General features: G+C 35.4%; 1 protein-coding gene across 1 annotated transcript in view; it reads left to right on the top strand.

Moving 5' to 3' along the window:
- The window catches only part of LOC120316178 (plexin-A2-like), a 55,487-nt gene extending 37,004 nt beyond the window's left edge, over nucleotides 1-18,483 (top strand). The window contains exons 2-4 of the mRNA XM_039361466.1: nucleotides 8,053-9,325; nucleotides 12,382-12,564; nucleotides 18,250-18,483. Coding sequence (XP_039217400.1) covers nucleotides 8,108-9,325; nucleotides 12,382-12,564; nucleotides 18,250-18,483 — 1,635 coding nt within the window. The 5' untranslated portion in view covers nucleotides 8,053-8,107. The remainder of the gene's footprint in view (nucleotides 1-8,052; nucleotides 9,326-12,381; nucleotides 12,565-18,249) is intronic.
- The last annotated feature ends 601 nt before the right edge of the window (nucleotides 18,484-19,084 follow it).

The raw sequence follows: 19,084 nt of genomic DNA, 5'->3' as shown, positions 1-19,084 counted from the left end.
TTGGAAATATTAGAACACTATTTTTGACTGTTAAAGCATCAGGTAGAGCTTTCAGCTCACATGGTAGAGCAGTATATTTTTTCAGAAATGTGACTAACTGAGATTCTTAAATTTTGAACGTTAGTTGACTCAGACATGCTTATTTGTGGACTGTAGCCTTAGGATTTTGAAAATGTCATATTTTAATATTTGACTAACAATGATTTAAAGGCCAGGAAAAGAAGATTAAGCAATCTATCCAAGCAATCTGAGAGACATTTTTGTGATCTAATAAATTCTCTGCAACCAAAGTGTAAGGTCAGTGTATTCCAAGTATTTCAAAGGCATTTTCTCTGTAACCTGTGTCTGTGTTCTTCAAAGTCAAATCATTATTATTGTATACTAAAAATGGGAAAAAGCCTATGGTAGTATTGCCATCCATCAGTTATGTTGCTTGTTCTTACCAGTCCTCTCTTGTTTTCTTGCATCTTGCAAGAATGATAATACATATTATCATTCTTCATTTCCAGGTAAGTCTGGAAGTCTGCAAAAGTTATTTTAAAATTCCAACAGAATCCCTGAATAAATTTTGTCGGAAATTTAACATGATGGTTCCTAGCAACCCAACATTCTTAGGTAAGCATTTATCTTTCAGTGGCACAGACATTAAAGTCACTTGATGAGATTCCTCTAAATTCCAGACATCTATGGGGTAATTGGATGGGAAGAGGGAATCGCTTTAGATTCTTTTTAACATACAGATCTTAATTAGAGTGTGCAGTGCTTCAGATTTGACTGTAAAATATACTTTGTAATGCTTTTTCAGGTTCAACCAATAGAATAGGAATAGGAATAGGGATGGAATGGAATAATAGAGAATAATAGAGAAGAGAAGAGAGAAGAGAAGAGAATCAGAGTTGGAAGGGACCTTGGAGGTCATCTAGTCCAACCCCCTGCTCAGGCAGGAAACTCTATACCATTTCAGACAAATGGCTATCCAGTCTCTTCTTTAAAACTTCCAGTGTTGGAGCATTCACAGCTTTTGGAAGCAGGTTGTTCTACTGATTAATTGTTCTATCTGTCAGGAAATTTCTTCTTAGTTCTAGGTTGCTTCTCTTCTTGATTAACTACTACAACATGATTCAGAAAAAGACATATTTGTATAGGAAATTGCAGACTAGTGCCATGTATACAAAACAGTTTGCAAGATTATAAGTAGTCTTACTAGCTTCCTAATGAAGTTGATTTACTGGTCTGGTCTACTTAGAAAGACTGACAACAATTCTGCAAGTCTTGTTGTGCTGTCATTCTTCCCTCTTTTTACTTTCAGTGAATTAGGAAGATTTTTTTAAAGATAGATTTCACCCCTTCTTATTTTGGTAGCAAAATTTGCATATCTGCACGAAGGTCATCTTCTTTACTTTTTACAGGGAGGGTCTTGGAATAAATTGTATGGCAGACTAGAACATTGAGCCTCTAATGGGCAGGATCCTGAGAGGTAGAATGCCTTCAGAGCTGCTGCTGGGTTTGTTGATTTAGAGTAATCTTAGGATCCAGCCTCAGGATTGCCCATCAGGGCTAGGCCACAGGATACTTGGTGCCTTCATGCTCTAGCTTCTGTTGGTGAATGTCAGATTAATCTGTAATAAATATGTTTTTATCTGCAATTTAACAATAGTTATGGCAGCTGACATGGCTTAGATTACTCAAACTGGTTGGCTCAGAATTGGAAGGTTGCTGTCTTGAAAATATCCCCACTTGGGTTTTGAGCCTGACAACTCTGGGTAGCAATTATAATTTTGCAAGTAATTCATGATATGGGCTTTAATCAGCCCCAGGTGTGCTAACTAAAGAACCTATCCAACTTTCCTTGCAGAATACAGAAACCATTTGATTTCAGTGCTGCATATCTGGCATTGTTCGTGTGTGGAGTCACTTTGCATTGTGAGGTCAAATTTTCCCATTATCTCAGATACCATTTTTTAGCATTCTATCAAGTTTCAAATTTCATTTTCTCTGAACCAGAATCAGCATAACATTGATTAGCTTGCCTTGGACATAAATTTAAATCATCTTATCGTAGGGGAAGGGGGTTAGGGTTGCATCTGAAAACTGTTTTTTGAGGCTTTTTTTGTTAATAAATTTCTTCTTCACCTCCTTGTCTGCAACAGAAGATATAATGCTCCTCTGATGTGAAATGACCCATTTCAGTCCATTTCATTTTGTTGATTCCCAGAATGTCAATGTTCAGTCTTGACATTTCTGCTGTGACAACATCAAATTTCCTTAGTTCATGGTTCTAATATTCACATTCCAATGGTGTATACACACAGAGCATATAGCTTTTATTTTGTCTATGGACACATCAGCAGCTAGGCATCTTTTTCACTTTAATCCAGCCACATCTTAAAGCAGCAGTGCTACGCATATTTGTCCTTTCCTCTTTTTCAGTGGATATATTTCATAAGGCAGTCATGGGGAACTAATCTTGTAGTATCTTGGCAGAAATCTAGAATTAGTTGCCATTTCTTCTGTAGTGAATTGTATTTAGACTAAATGCTAACATTATTATATCATCCTTCATTATCTTGTCCACAGAGTAATAGGGTGCATGTCTTCACTAGTATTTTTTTGAAAGCCAAATTGACTTGACACTTCCAGAAAGTTGACTATCTCTGCTGTACACAGCTTCTTAACCTACTTTGCACCAGAATTGCTGAGTTGCAAAAATAAGGTTATTGCAGAAGTTGATCTTTATTTTGAAGCACTAAATCTTGGATTGTATTGGACTTGCTGTATTGTACTTTTAGCTGCTTTCAGCTTTTATTCTAGCCTAAGGGACAGCTCTAAGCTACAGGTTTGAATTAAGCTCAGTTGATGCTGCAGGAAGCACTCAGAATCCAATTGAGTCAGTTCATTCTGTCTTTCTAAAAAAGATCAACAGACTAATGATTGCTCTTCTAACAGAACTCATCTTATTACTGTTCAGGAATTTCAGAAATATAATATTAGAGGATTCATCCCCATGTATTATTGAACATGGTAATTCAAAACCAGAAGATATAGTAACTTAATTAAAGAAAAAGATAAAATATGACTTTTAGTTCAGGCAAGATCTTACAGATAGTCCTTGACTTACAACAGTTCATTTAGGGACTGTTTGAAATTACAACAGCATTGAAAAAAATGATTCATGACTGTTTTTCATACTTACGACTGTTGCATCATCCCCATGGCCACATAATCAAAATTTGGATACTTGGCAATTGGCTCATATTTATGACAGATGCAGTGTCCCCAGGGTCATGTGATCACCTTTTGCATGTTTTTGACAAGCAAACTCAATAGGGAAGCCAGATTCACTTAACGTCCATGTTACTAAATTAACAGGTGCAGTGATTCACTTCATAACTGTGACAAGAAAGATCATAAAAAGCTCACTTAACAGATGTCTCACTTTGCAACAGAAATTTTAGGCTTAATTGCGGTTGTAAGTCAAGGACTAACCTGTACTAAAGTGGAATCAGAAAGTTATAATTACAAAGAAAACAGTTGGAATCTACAACCATGTTGTGGTAAGAAATGATCTTCAGGAATCTCGTCATTCCATCACAGTGCTTACAAACTTTGTTTCTGTTTCTGTAGATCTTCCTTTCTTGTATATTCAGATGTCATTGCACAGAATAACTGATGTCATTCAGTGCTGATAAATGACAGAGGGAATAATGAATATAATTTGTTTCCTCCTAAAGGATGTTGGGATGTAGATTCATATGATAAAGTTAGTTTCTGATAATGCTTAATTTGCTATTACAATTTCATGATATCAAGATATTATTATTGTATGAGTCTATTTGTAGCTATACATTGTGACAACTAAATGGAGCCTCCATTTAGATAATTAAGATATCTCTATGTATCAGATACTAGCAGTAAGATATAGTATTTTTTTCATGTGTTTATGATTTGATCTAAGTTTGGTCCTGCTGAAAACAGAAAACTGGATTAATTCTCAGATTTTCTCTCTGTTCTAGTGAATAGTTAAGGAGGTGATAGCTTTTTCTCTAAGATGGGGTAAACAATGGCCCCTGAAACATGTGAATCTTCAGCCCTATTTTCAAAGTATCTCTATACGACATTGCCAAAATTGGCTGCAAAATTATCAGCTTTCATCTTGTGACTTCTCCAAATTTTTATATAAATGTAAGGAGGAAAGGAGAATTGCTATTGTGTTAGTATAATAGCATCAACTTTCTACCCCATTTGCATGTCACGTGCCTATTAAATATTATCTTCAGAGGTCACATTCAAAGGGCAAGTATGGAAATGACTAGTCTTTATGGAATCAGCAAACTGGAGTTTAAAAAAATATTGCAGTGTGGTGATCCTATTCTGTCAACAGAATTATTCTTCCCTTGATTTTCTTCCCTTGTTTCCTTTTCTCCACAGAATATCATGCACTCCAAACATACCAAGACTTTCTGGGAATATAGGAAAAACATTCATTATTTAGGTTTTCTTCCATGCATATTTATGGTACTTCTACAACCTTGAGTTCTCCAAAGTCCCTTGCACAATGATAATGCCCTTTTAGCTGCTTAATAATTCCCAACAGAAACATGTGCCAGCTAAAGAGAGAGTGAGTTTCTCAGCAATTCGATGTAGTTTCCACTTGTGAAATGCAGCATACAAACACGGGAAACTGGTGATATAAATTTTCAATACAGAAAATTGCAGTAATTAGAAATAGAACTGCTTTTGATTTGATGGAATACCACCCATATCAAAGACCCTACTGGCTATGCTGGTAATAATCATAGAATAAAAGTTTATAATTTCCGTTCATTTTATGACCATACAATTCCATTGACTGAAACTAGAATTATCACACTGTAAACAAACACACACTCCTCTTCCTCCATCAACGGCCAGATGAGAATATATCAAAACCATCACTCAGATAGGAAGCTTTTTTTTTTTTTAGTACTTTTGTTAAAGTGTATTCATATGATTAAGCTAAAAGAAGTTCAGATTTCTCTTGGCTATTATTGTTCTGTAAATAATATTCTATAACTTCATTCCAAAGTGTTTAAGGTAAATGGCAACTTCTCAGGTGAAAAAAGGGATTATGACTCATAAAGCATCTCATCTTATTTTTCTTGTCTTTCTTGTTTTTTTCCTTGTATAGCTTGAGGAAGGGGGTGGATATTTATGAAACATACACACACACACACACACACACACACAGAGAGAGAGAGAGAGAGAGAGAGAGAGAGAGAGATGCACACAAGCATCTGGTTTTAAATAAATTCATATTCCAAAAGAGTGATTAAAAGGTTCTCTGATATAAGTTAGCACTACACAACCAATGTTTTTCTAGGGCAAAACTCCCATTTCCTAAGGAAATCCTAGCCTTATGATTTGTCCTTCTGTTTAACGTGGCTATTTTTAAAAAAGAAGTAGGAGTAAGGATCTGGAAGAGGCCTAGCTGTAGCCCTTGCCACTCACATTTAGGACATCAGTTTAATATATCAGGTATACAATTGTATGAACATTTAATAGCTGACTGGTAATTGCACATTGTATTCCTCTTAGCCAAGATCAATCTCTTGGGATTACATAGACATATTGATTTGTTTTCTTTACAACAATATGGGCATAGTCATTACCTCTGTCTTGGATTGATGTTCTGATAATCTCCCATCTAAATTCTGCTTAGCTTTTTTGAGATCAGCCAAGAACAACTAGATTCTGCCATCTGCTAAAAAAAAAAAGAAAAAAAAAAAGCCCCTGCTTTAACTACCTTAATTCCAGGAATTTTTTTAAAAAATGCATATGCATTCATTTCTCAGTATCTAAGTACACACATTTGGGCAATCTAATGCAAATATCCAAGGTACCAGATTTGAAAAGAAATTTGTTTCACATATGGAATGTAAATTTGTATAATTGTTGTATATGCAGTAATTATAACCTTTAACTGAGCCTTAAACTTTAAATTACTAGAAATAGCTGCAGTAAGTGCTATATAGATTAGCATTAGAGCATGAAAATTGATGTCCATCACCACTAATCTGAGAATCACAGTGCTTTCTGATCTGTCTAAATAGCTCTTGCTTTTGCTTGCATCCTCAAAATGTTTTTCATATGAGGACTTCAGTGCAGCTGCTAAACTCAACCCTTGCAATTAATGTTTTTTTCAGACAGGTATGATACTCAACTGAATGGTCACCCTCTGGATAAAAAAGAGATGCAAATTAGTATTGAAAGAACCATATAGGGCTTGCCACAGACCGCTATGACAGCAAGAATAGAGTTTGCAGATTAGAGTAGAGCATCTTAGTAATATAAAACTTCCATCTTTCAGTTTGATTTTTCAGACAGGTGCCAAATTTATTTTCTTTTAACTCAAATTCTGAAACAGGGCGAGGGGAAAATACTTTAATATTTCAAAATAGGATCAGTTCATCTAATTATCAGATTGAAAGTATTCATGTGCAGTCTTGGAAATGCTCCACTATTTTTCTCAAATTGTTCTGGTACTGTTGCACATTAATCTGGATAAACCTGCTCTAGAGGAGGACTAATGCAATCCTGGCAGATAGTGACAGAAGTTAGATTACAATCACCCTGAGCACAAAGGTGGTACAGGAAGAGAAATATAGAGGAAGAAGAGGGAAAGCCACTCTATATAAATACAGAACAAACTCCACTGCCTTCTAGCACTGAACATGTTACTTATCCAGGTAATGAAATGTTTGCACAAAAACAATGAAGCTCAGAGAGCATCAAGGACCCCACAAAGAGCAATATGTAATAAGTGATATTGGGTTTCTTCACTCTGTGGAAAATCTTTAGTACTTCCTTTTATTGGGAGGGAATGTAAGAAAGGCAAAAACTATCTAATTTAATCTCAGCTGAAAGAGCCCAGGTAATAGGAATGGAGAGATCCCTGGCACTTATCACAACCACTTTAACATTTGAATAGCTGCTGTAAATACTGTATTGAACTTTGTGGACCAATGCTCTGTCTTGTTTAAAACACCTTCATGTGTTTGTATAATGGTGCTCATGCAGTGCAGCTAAAGTTAAACATCTTTAGGGAGAAGAAGAATTATATAACTAGAACTCATCTAAGTAGTTTGCCTAAAGTTAGCCAATGTATCTTTTCTAGCCCATGCAGAGATTAACTAACTTTAGAAGTGCAAATTGAAAACCTCTCTTCTTGGACAAATTGCCAAATGATAAAAACATTACTAAGTGTTCTTGATTAACATCATACTCCCCCCACTTTTATTGGAATAATACTCTGAAATTCTTCCAAAACCCACAGTTGTGCTTGTACTTTCTACTGCTGTCATGTAAAAAGAGAAATTTGGTTATAATGTAGATATTCAGCAGTTAATGACCCTTTTGTAGATAGTTGCTTATTAATGGATGCTGACCAATTTGCTTAACAGACTTTTAAATATTATATAAAGGTTTTATGTGTGAAATTTGGGAGTTGAGAAATTCTGATTCCGATGCCTATTTGACTGCATACATTTGTAAGTGAGTGATGCATATTTGACCTGCCCTTTAATATTGACTATGCCAGCACCCTTTGGACTTGCCAAACATAGATAATGCAAATGCAGCCTAAGAATTGAGTTTCCTGTGCATACAAATGCAGTATATAAAAAACCAGATAGTTAGACTAGATTTACCTTTGATATCTTTCTCTTTAATTAAAAATCTTCTTGTAACTAGAGGAAAAAAACCCATATCTGCCCCATCTGTGTTTTTAGATCTGCTGTTTGGGTAGATGAATGTGTAAAAACATTATTTTTAAAATCATGGATCAGAGCATATAATGAGCAGTTAAATTTTGTAATAATTAATACACAGAGACAGAACAGAGCACTAAAGCTTGTACTGCTTACTCAAATGGGAAGGTGACTTATGGATTTAGAAACCTCTTTGTTTTATTTCAAAGAGCCTTTAATGGAAATGTCTGCTTCAATTGTAACCCTAGGATGACATCCATCTAATTTTTTGTTCTGTGCATTTTGTTCTTTTTCTTCCTTTCTATAGAACCATGTAAAGAAAGCTACTGTGGCTAGAATCGCACAGAGGGAGTTTGGGATATATGCTCCCTTTCTTCCTTGCTCTTCTCCACAGGATGGAACAGAGAAAGCTCTGGCCTCGGACATGGGACTCCGATGGCTGGTCAGTAGCCTTGGTGTTTCTTTTCTTAGGCTTTTCACAAAACATCAACAGCACTCCTGTCTATAATACATTTCATCCTGAGAACCGTGACTGGACTTTCAATCACTTAACAGTCCATCAGACAACGGGAGCAGTCTATGTGGGAGCCATCAATCGGGTTTACAAGCTGTCTGGAAACTTGACTGTCTTGGTAGATCACAAGACGGGACCTGAAGAGGACAATAAGTCCTGCTACCCACCACTTATTGTGCAACCCTGTACTGAGATCCTGACTCTGACAAACAATGTTAACAAGCTCCTGATCATTGATTACTCAGAAAATAGGCTGCTGGCCTGTGGGAGTCTCTATCAAGGTGTCTGTAAACTGCTGCGCCTAGATGACCTCTTCATCTTAGTAGAGCCATCTCATAAGAAAGAACACTACCTTTCCAGCGTCAACAAGACTGGCACTATGTATGGAGTTATAGTTCGTTCTGAGGGAGAAGACGGGAAGCTATTCATTGGCACAGCAGTGGATGGTAAGCAGGATTACTTTCCCACCCTGTCTAGCCGAAAGCTGCCACGTGATCCAGAATCTTCAGCTATGTTGGATTATGAGCTTCACAGTGATTTTGTTTCATCACTAATCAAAATTCCTTCAGATACATTGGCCTTAGTCTCTCACTTTGATATCTTCTATATCTATGGATTTGCCAGTGGAAATTTTGTTTATTTTCTGACAGTCCAGCCAGAGACTCCCGAAGGTGTGTCTATCAATTCGGCTAGTGAACTTTTCTACACATCTCGGATTGTCCGTCTCTGCAAGGATGATCCTAAATTTCACTCCTATGTTTCTCTGCCCTTTGGTTGTGTCAAAGGTGACGTGGAATACCATCTACTACAGGCAGCTTACCTTTCTAAGCCAGGGGAGGTACTTGCCAGATCCCTGAATATTACTGCGCAGGATGATGTCCTTTTTGCCATTTTTTCCAAGGGACAAAAACAGTATCACCACCCCCCTGATGACTCTGCACTTTGCATTTTTCCCATCCGTGCTATCAATGCCCAAATTAAGGAACGGCTACAATCTTGCTACCAGGGGGAAGGCAACTTGGAACTCAACTGGCTACTAGGGAAAGATGTCCAATGTACCAAGGCGGTAAGAATGAATACTGTATTTTAAATAGGGTTACTTTAAGGAAGGTATAGAGAATATTAGCAGTAACACTGTTAGAAATTATGGGATTTAAGAATTTGCTACCTGGCAAGAAGTTTGAAGAGGTCTTTTGAAAGTTAAACCAGATTTAACTGTTAGCTCAGTTTTTAATTTATCTCACAAGAATGTTTTCTCAACATATTTTTCTGGCAGGAATTAAAAAGACTGCTACTGAAGTTTCAACTTGATTTACCCATTGTGTAGAATAGGTATGAATGGGAATGGTCAAACATTTTCCCATTTGTAGGTTTTGTGATTACACAGTATTTTTTGCATGAAATTGAAAACTGTAATTCATTCATGTATTATAATAATAGAAAAGTGAAGTTTGTATTGGTTAAAGCAATGGGGCCAAAAGTAAGAAATAATTGGTTTGGAGGCCTTACATTATTGTAATATATATAAATAATTATAACATTTATATTTATAATACTTATTGAATATTTTATTCTATATATTTATTATTTATATATTTAATTATAATATATTTTTTCTCTACACACACACACACACACACACTCATAAAGAAACTCAAGGTTTCTGTGAACAAAGCTTAAACATTACTGACAATTTTAATGACAATTTATCCTCTTTGTCTTGATTAATACAGCTGCCCCAAGATGATAAATGCAAGAGAAATGTGACCGCCTTGCCTTAATCAGAATAAAAACAAATTGATTTCTATATCAGAGCACATAAAGAAAATGAAGTGGCTCTTAGAGACACTTAATGTTTTACATGCATGTAGACTAACTGCACGAGTAATCAATACTGTTGACATGAATCTTTTTTGCTTATATTCTGGTTTTGTACCCCTCAAGTATTTGGTTGATGGAAAATAGGATGCTTAACCAGACAGATTCTGATTAGAGAATGAGAGTTTTTTCTACTGGTTGTTTAGGATAGCTTCTCCAATCTGTTTCCCTACAAACTATTAAACTGCATTTCCTATTATTGGCAGTAAGTATAATATATTCCTTCAAATATAGTAAGATAAAATTTGTTTATAACATTTTGCCGGAGTAAAATGATGCAGACCATCCCTGCTGCAATTCCTCAGATTGCCATGTCCTTAAGTAGTTCCTTGCTAGAGAAGGTGTCTGAAAGAATCAGATGTTAATGCTTTCCATCAAAGTAAATATGTATGGGATAAAATTGGCTGTTTCTAGGAAAAGACAAAATAGTCACAAGAAGAAAATCATAGTTTGTTTTCTTCAGAGTGCAGGGATCTGACCTATTTTACTTAACATGCTACTCACTATCAACTTATATTGAGAAGAAACAGGAAATATATTAATTATTATATTGCTTTATCGCTTATACTGGTTTGTACTGTATAATTATATTTACCAGCATGGCACTTAATTATAATTATACTCCAGGTAAAAATAGTGAGATTCAGAGAGTGCTCATGGTGAACCTTTCATTAGTTTCTTCACAACATTAAGGAAAGGCCAAAGAGGTATTTCACCAAATCACTTTTACAGGCCTATTTCTTATGCAATTTTTAAAAACACCAGCATTAATTCCTAATGCAGATTTTGTGAAAACTATACATAGTGTATTTCTTATCATTCAATCTCAATCTCATTGAAGTAGAAGCATGAGATCTGACTGACTGAATAAATGGAATCCAGGAAATTTAATCTAGGCATACCAAAGTCATACTTCAGCTTTTTGAACCTTTTTGAGTCTGCAGAAAAGTAAAGGTTTGAAGGGTTATGAACCAGAGCTGTGTTATTAAAGAGGTAAATGATGAAATGTTTTATGTAGTTGTAAACATCTAAATATGAGTAGCTTTGTAAAGCATCTTACAAATATGAGACACAAAAACTTAAAGACAAGCCTTTTAAGGAGCCTAACATAGAGATAGTGATGCAGAACAATTCTGGGAAAGGCCTTTTATTAGGGAGAGCTGTACAATTCTTCTGAGTTAAGCAAGAGATTTTAGTACAGATTCTTATGTAATTTTCTTCCATTTAGTTCTATTGCTGCTGTTATTTTTCTTGCAAAAAACAGACAAATAAATAAATCATAACAGGAGAAAGTATCATCTGTGCTTACCTCTGGTCCCATCATCTGAACTAGTTGGCAACCATTGTCAGAAAATGACACTGCCCATCACTGATCTTCCTTTTGTCCTTATCCTCATGCCTCCATGCATTGGTGGGACTCAGCCAGTTGGCACCAGTTCGGCAGAACTGGTGGCTAATTTTTGTTGCCCAGGCCCAGAATGGAAGCAGCATCCACACAGCGAACCGGCTGTTCACATATTTGAATTCCACCACTGCCTCCCTGTCATAAGCCTCCAGAAATGTGTGTAAGCTATTCATACAACAGGGGAAGAGGTAAGTACAGGTAGTCCTCAACTTATAGAAGTGCATTTAGTGACCATTCAAAGTCACAACAGCACTGAAAAAAGTGACTTATGACCATTTTTTTACATGACAGTTGCAGCATCCCTATGGTCATGTGATCAAAATTCAGATGCTTAGCAACTGGTGTATTTCTGATGGTTTCTGTGTACCTGAATCATGTGTTCAACTTAACAACTGCAGTGATTCACTTGCGGCAAGAAAGGTCATAAAATGGAGCAAAACTCACTTAATAACTGTGTCTCTCAGCAATAGAGATTTTGGGCTCAATTGTAGTCATAAATTGAGGACTATCTATATAGATGCAGCCAAAGAAAGCAATACAAGACAGGTCTTTAAGCGTAGAACATCATCTCAGAATCTGATTATTCCAGATTTTAAACTCCATAAAGTTGATTATATGCCAAATGGATTGTCATATGCCAGATATTACATATAATTTTTCACAATTTGTATGCCAATTTTTCTATCTTGTTGTCTTCCAGAAGCATCAGGACCAAAAACCATGTTGGTTGGGAATTTTTAGAGTTATAGTCCCAAAATTATGGAAGACATCAAATTAAGAAGCTGCTCTACTGTTCACTTTTCACTGATATTTGTGTTTAAATATTTCATCACTTTCAGCCAGTTCCAATAGATGACAACTTCTGTGGATTGGACATTAATCAGCCATTGGGTGGCTCCATACCAGTAGAGGGAGTGACCCTTTACACTTCTGGTCGTGATCGGATGACTTCTGTTACATCATATGTCTACAATGGCTACAGTGTGGTGTTTGTGGGTACCAAGAGTGGCAAGTTAAAGAAGGTAGGACAACTGTTTACCTTTAGACATTTCATTTCTCTATGGATATTGATCGTTAGAGGTTTTACAAAATTTTGTTTTCCATATTTTTAATCAATATTCAGTTTATTTACTTATGTATTAGATTTTTATGGCAGTCCATATATCCCTTCTCCTATCTCGTCCATATCTAGATCCATTTCTTCTGCTTCATCGTCTGATTTCTGGTTTATTTGTTCATACTTTGTAGTCGTTGTCTGGGAGCTTTCCAGTTGTAGCTTCAATTTAAAGATTTGGTCCTTTATATCATCTAGATTATTGTTAATCTCATTATGGTGTCTTAAATGTCTTCTTTTTGTGCAACAATTGTTTAATGAATTTGCTGTAACATAGAGAGTATTTTCTTCTGAAAGGTATTTGTTTTTTCTTGAGGCATGATTCCTAGAAATCCTCTGGTATCACCAGTCTCAGTAAGAGTGGAACAAAATTTCTTCTAGTTTTCTGGTATTTATATATAGCCTTTATAATCCAGTCCTAATAGCAATATTTTATAGTAATCCTTTATCTCAAGTATCCTGAAAATTATCATTTAGGCAAAGTTGTAGTCCACAATGTTCCAAGTGTTCAAAATATTCCACCTCCCTGCAGCCAGACGTATTCAAAAGTCATTTTTTCTTTCTCTCCCACTAGTTCTTGAGATTAAAAGTCCATGGTCAGTAGGTATTTATAGTTCAGTAAGGTCAGGATGATAAATATGCCAAAATATTTTCCTTTATTGCCAGCTGTACCAAGCAGCCAAGGAGGTAGTTACGGTGGTGTACTTAAATCCATCACTAGTTGTTATTCAAAGTCCATTTTCCACTCTTTAAAAAAGGGTTGATTTCTTATATATCTTATATTTCACCTCAATAATTGTTTCCAAGAGAAAACCTTAACAATTATCTCAGTTCTCCAATTTATCAAAACTGTAGTTTTGCATTACTTTCACTTCAGTATTATGTATTTCTGTCCCCCATAACAAATTTAAAACAGCACTTCTGTTCACATCTGGTGAGGTTTTAGGCTTCGTGGGAGCCTTTTCCAGGAAATTCAATTGTAAAATAATGAAGAAAGGATCAATATTCTCACCCAGTCCAAACATGCTATTTATGACGTGCTAATTAAAGCTTTTGTTCTTCAGTTGTCAGCAGCTAATGGCGGGTCACAGAGGTGTGGGTGGTCTTTCCTCTGCCACTTTAGAGGGTTTTCCTGAGATTGAACAGAGAGACTGCCATCTCTCTGTGTTGACAAGGCACCCTCTTTCTTTATCACTTCTTTGGGGTGACTTTAGGCCCTTTTCAGGCCCCCCAGAAGGGCAAAATCGGGCACGGAAGGCAGAGCCTTGCCTTTCTGTGTCCATTTTGCTGCGATGCAAAGCCAGAAGTCAACAACTATAAGGTTGATTGGACTGAGAGAGACTTAACTGGCTCAAAAACTTTTAAAATGCAAAAACTTCACAAAAAATTACTTATAATATTCCTCAACCCATGTTTGTAATATTTACATTTATAACAACAAAGTGGCAAGCCAGCAACTGAGTTGCAGCATAAAAATTCCCACTACTATGAGTGTTAGCATTATATGGCACATAGATTCAATTTTTTTTTAAGTTGCAATCTCTCATGAAATCCCTACCAAATTCTAACTGAAAAAGGCTGCTCTAGGAAAAAAAAGAATTGAGATTTTTTTTTTCATTTTTTTGTTTGAAACATGTGAAACATGTTCTCAGAGAACATGTTTTGGGCATTTGGGTATGCAGTGTGTTTTTATCCTTACCTTAATTTTGAATTATCATACCTCTTTTCTTAAACAAACAATTTCCCTGGTTACTTTTGCTTCCCCAAATCATAAAGATCCATGGATTATTTTTTTTTTTTATGATCAGATAGCAAGGGCAGCCAAGGAGAATGAAGAGTGTTGGAGATGTATGTAAATTGAAGGCAGCAAAAACAGGCATATAAATGTAAAAGAAAACCAAAAGCCTATAGTGTTTAAGAATTAAATATTCAAATTCTTGTGGGTTTTTTTTAAATCTGAGTTTATCTGGATTAATCTGATTCAATATTTCTGCTTCATTTGCTAAATAATCACTTTCTTATTATATTTTTAAAAGATATATATATATATATTTATAATATGCTTTCCAAACATGATCCAAGTCTGATTTTCTTTTTGCTCTGGGCCACACATTTTTCGGGGCTATTCCAATTATTTGCACTTGTTCTTTTGGAGACATGCTGTTACAACATCATCACAATTACAACTACAGTCATATCGGGAGTGCTGAAGCATTTCTGTGTTGGAATGGGGGGCGGTTGACACTAAGGATTCTGTGAAAGTGGAGAAACATGAAGCTTTTCCAGATTTTCAGTATTAAAATCACATTTGAATACTTTTATGCTATTGTCAAGAAGATATGCTATCTTTAAGGTTTATCTATTTATGCTTGATAACATATTTTTGTACAGTATGGATATAGTATTTTTTTCTGAGTTATCAACCATAGATGTTTCTCAAAATCTGGAAACATGCATTCTTGATTTCACTTTTGCTTTTTAGCAGTGGAAATCCTGATATTGACAGCAACCTCCTTTCAATATTTAAGAGAAATACTGTATATGTGTTAATATTGGTAATGGTAGCCTTTTCAAAATACATTCAGGCATTGCTGTTTTACACTCTAATCTTGCAGTTCACCATTCTGCCCTTTCTATGGATTTTATCCTGTGACTAACGGATCCATTAGATAAAATTCCTTATAGCCTGCATTATATAAAAAGTAGGCTACTTGCCCAAGGGGCATTTTTCATTCCTTTGCCTTTAAACAAAGGCTTCTTTTTTTGTGAAACTTAGGAAGCTAAGTGGTAATTCATTGTGGCTTTTTCTTCACACATATTCATGGTAAAGGAGTAAAGCTCTGTGGTAAATTAGATGTTCACATAAATTTAAACTTTCCATTCCAACAGCTTTAGTTTAGAAATTGGTGGTTTCAATCAGTCATGGACATAATATTCTTGCCGAGTGATATGATTTCCCATTTGACTGTTGAGAATGCATCCTGATACACCATCATAAGTCTTAATAATATTCTCTTAGGAGTAGAGGAATGAATAGGACATTGATTTTCAACTTTGTTTGCCTCCCAATGCATCTAAAAATCTGCTCTGGAGCATTGGAAAAGTTTTTAAAAATCCAGGTAATCATTGTGCAGCAGTAAAGGGACCCAGAAAACTCTGAATTCTTTGCTTTTATCTAGAGGTCATATGGATTTTTGCAGCCCAAATATGGTAATGTAGGAGTTGCAGACACTGCTGGAACAACATATGAGGTAAAAAGGAGAAGTTACAGAAGGAAGGAAGTATCATCAAATATAATGAATTAACTAATGAATGTAATGTAATTTGTTATAATAACTAACATAATAATCTTAGCTAAGGAATTAGGCATGTTATGGCTGAATTCACAGGGCATCCTAGGTCATCATTTGCTTAGCTGTGATTTGTTTGGCTATGATTTCTTAAATAAGCAATAATTGACTGAACTCAAACATTATGTTAAAGCATAAGCCCTACTTTCCAAACCACAAATTTATATTTATATAACATGTTGGAGCAAAATTGAGAAAATCTTGTTATGGCTGTGTTGTATGAATCCTACCAACAGGTTTGCTTTCCAGTTATTACTGTAATTCACATCATGACACAAGCATGTTTTAGTCTAGGAAAATAGGGCTGCTCATTTTTCACCACCTTCCCAATAAAGTCAAGTGATACTAGACTAAAAGTTTATGAGTTGGTGCATAAGATCAATCCCACATTGCATAAATAAACTTTGTGTGTATGTTAAAAAAATATAGGGCAGTATAATCCTTTGCAATTATTCACAAGCAAGACCCATGTGTTCTCTAGAACATAATCCCACACAATTGTTAATATATATTTGCATAGAACTTTTCCTTAATGTGTTCAATTAGCTACACTTTTATAAACCAATTTCCGAAAAATAGTTGCACTGAATATGCAGACATCTGAGCTGATGACCTTTGGCTCAATTTCAAGACTATAGATGGTTTGTCACTCCATAATTGTTGGATTAGTAACATCTTTAATAATGACCATAACTGCTAGTAGTACTGTACAGTTCTTTACCTCTTTGTCTCTGTTTGAAACATTTCTCAAAGGTATGCCAATTAAAAAGTGTGGGGCAACAGTGTGTATGTGTGTGTGCTTAGGCTACTACAGTTTTAGCTGGAAAGTCTTTACTTTAAAATGCACTTAAAAATAGTAGCTTGTATGGGAATTTTGGTAATTTAATATTCCAAGGGAAATTGTGTTCTATTAATTATGTAGAATTACTAAAGGACTGCTCATTTTGGGATGGTTTAATCCCTGATGGCATTTTTATAGTGGAAACTTTTTCAAACTGATGCATTTATGATGCCAAGTATATTTATAGGAGGCTGCTGTATTGTCATTACAGAATCAAATAGGGTCATCACATTTGGGTTAAAAAACTTCAACTCCTCAAATTTCCCTTGCCACTTGAAGTTCACCCATCTTAAAATTGCTGAGATTGAGAAACACTGTTCTAGAGTAATATATAAAAAGATGAAATGTGTATCAATGTTAATGCCTGTTACATTCAAGAAGTCAGGAAATATTTGTAAAAAATAAGAATTCTAAAAAAATCTAAACATTTTTTTTTTTAGCATAGGTGTTAACCAGAATTATTAGGAGTGGAGTGGGATGCTTTCCACAGCAATCCTGTTTAAAATCATGTTTTTCAAAGCATGAACTAAGGGCAGGGGGACTTGGCTCTCACTACCCCAGTGACCCTGATTGAAATTGCTGATTTTCTCGTCACTACATTTTAGTTGTGGGAAGAAACTCTGAGTCTTGAGGGAATTTGCCAGATATAGTACAAACATATGTCGTTCAAGTAAGGGTAAATTTATTTAAAAATGGAGATATTGAGTTGAGCCAGCGATTTCTCCTTGTAAAAGAATTGTAGTACTTTAGAGTTTTAAGAACTTGTCAGTCTTAAAATGTTATGGTGTAAAAAGTGACTGTAAAATATAAACACAGTTTAAAGAATTGTTACTTGATTGTTGATGAACAGTCTGAGCCAATAAGAGTTCAGAACTGGCAGTCTTGAGTGCCACAATAATCCATTAGCTGTGGTCTTCTGCTGAGTGGATTTTTTTTTCTCTTTTTGCCCTATGGGGATTTTCTTGCTGGAAAGGATTTGGGATGTTGATTCTGACTATATCATTTTCTAAACATATCTTTGTGTCTTCTGAGGATTCATCACTGAGAACACTGAATTCCTATGGCAATATTATACTTCCTTTTAATTGATTAGTCAGTATCTGTGAAATCTTCATTACTAATCTATTTTTCTCTTTTAGCTTCTATGTTGCAAAATATCTAACTGTGGTTGAAGGAACAGCAGAGCTTCCTTAGTGTAGGCTATATCATATCCTGGTAGGTGGTATAACTAATTTGCCTAAATTTAACCACAAAACATTCTATGTTAAAGCTAAACAGAACATTATAATATTTGCTCTGATTGGAGTAAAGCAATATATAAATGTCCTGGTAACAACAATTTCAACATTGGAAGAAAATCAGTATTAATAACAATTCAACATTGATATCAAAAGCTCTTTAGGTACATTTGGGATTTGCTGTGTGTTTGTTGATTGCACATGAGGAAATGAAGAATGAATATGAAAGTTTAATTCTGAAAACCTACAAATTAATAAATTCACCAGTGCCAGAAATGACTTTATCCAACTTCCATTTTTCATTCTCAAGAAAAATAGATCTAGCTCTTGTTGGTGTTTCCATTGAAACTGTTGTGGAGTTTCCATATCTCATAAATAGAGATTTACAGAAGGATTGAAAAAGGCTCCTCCTCCATTTCTTATTATCCCACGTTTTCCCATAATGTCCTCTTTGTTTTACTCCCCCCTCCCCTTTAACAAAAGCAGCCTAGAATCCTGGACCTCTGGTGAATATAATGGATCACTTTTGTGGATAATTCTTTTTTGTGCCTCCTTCTAATATTTTATAGAGACCTTTCCCTGTAAAAATCATCTAGGATGATTTCATTTGGGATAAAATCAAACTAACAATATGTAACTTCCTGGTTTTGGTAAGCACATTTTTCCAGCTTGAAAGCACTACTTAAGATGAAAGAACAAACAAAGGGTACTGGAAAATCAATGCTTGTTTGTGAAACTAGCATTTGGTCATTGTGATTCAAGCTTGATTCTTTGGGAGATGTGGAAAAACTTTAGGTCTGCCACCAATTGCAAGGAGGCGTGTGAGAGAGTTGTGGGGTGATATTCAGTGCTGTGTTGTCTGTGGGTATGAAACTCCTTTTCTCCAGCAACGTTCCAGTCGCAACTATAACTGACTTCTGGAAAAAGGGGATTCTGTCTGCTCTAAAAAAGCCAGAGCTTAATGCTGCTTTCCCCATAATGAGATTGGCGAATTTCCCA

Source organism: Crotalus tigris, unplaced genomic scaffold, assembly GCF_016545835.1.
Source record: "Crotalus tigris isolate CLP2741 ecotype Arizona unplaced genomic scaffold, ASM1654583v1 scf7180000019275.859293, whole genome shotgun sequence".
NCBI lineage: Eukaryota > Metazoa > Chordata > Lepidosauria > Squamata > Viperidae > Crotalus > Crotalus tigris.
The sequence above is the reverse complement of the archived record's forward strand: the minus strand, read 5'-3'. Positions and strand labels throughout refer to the sequence as shown.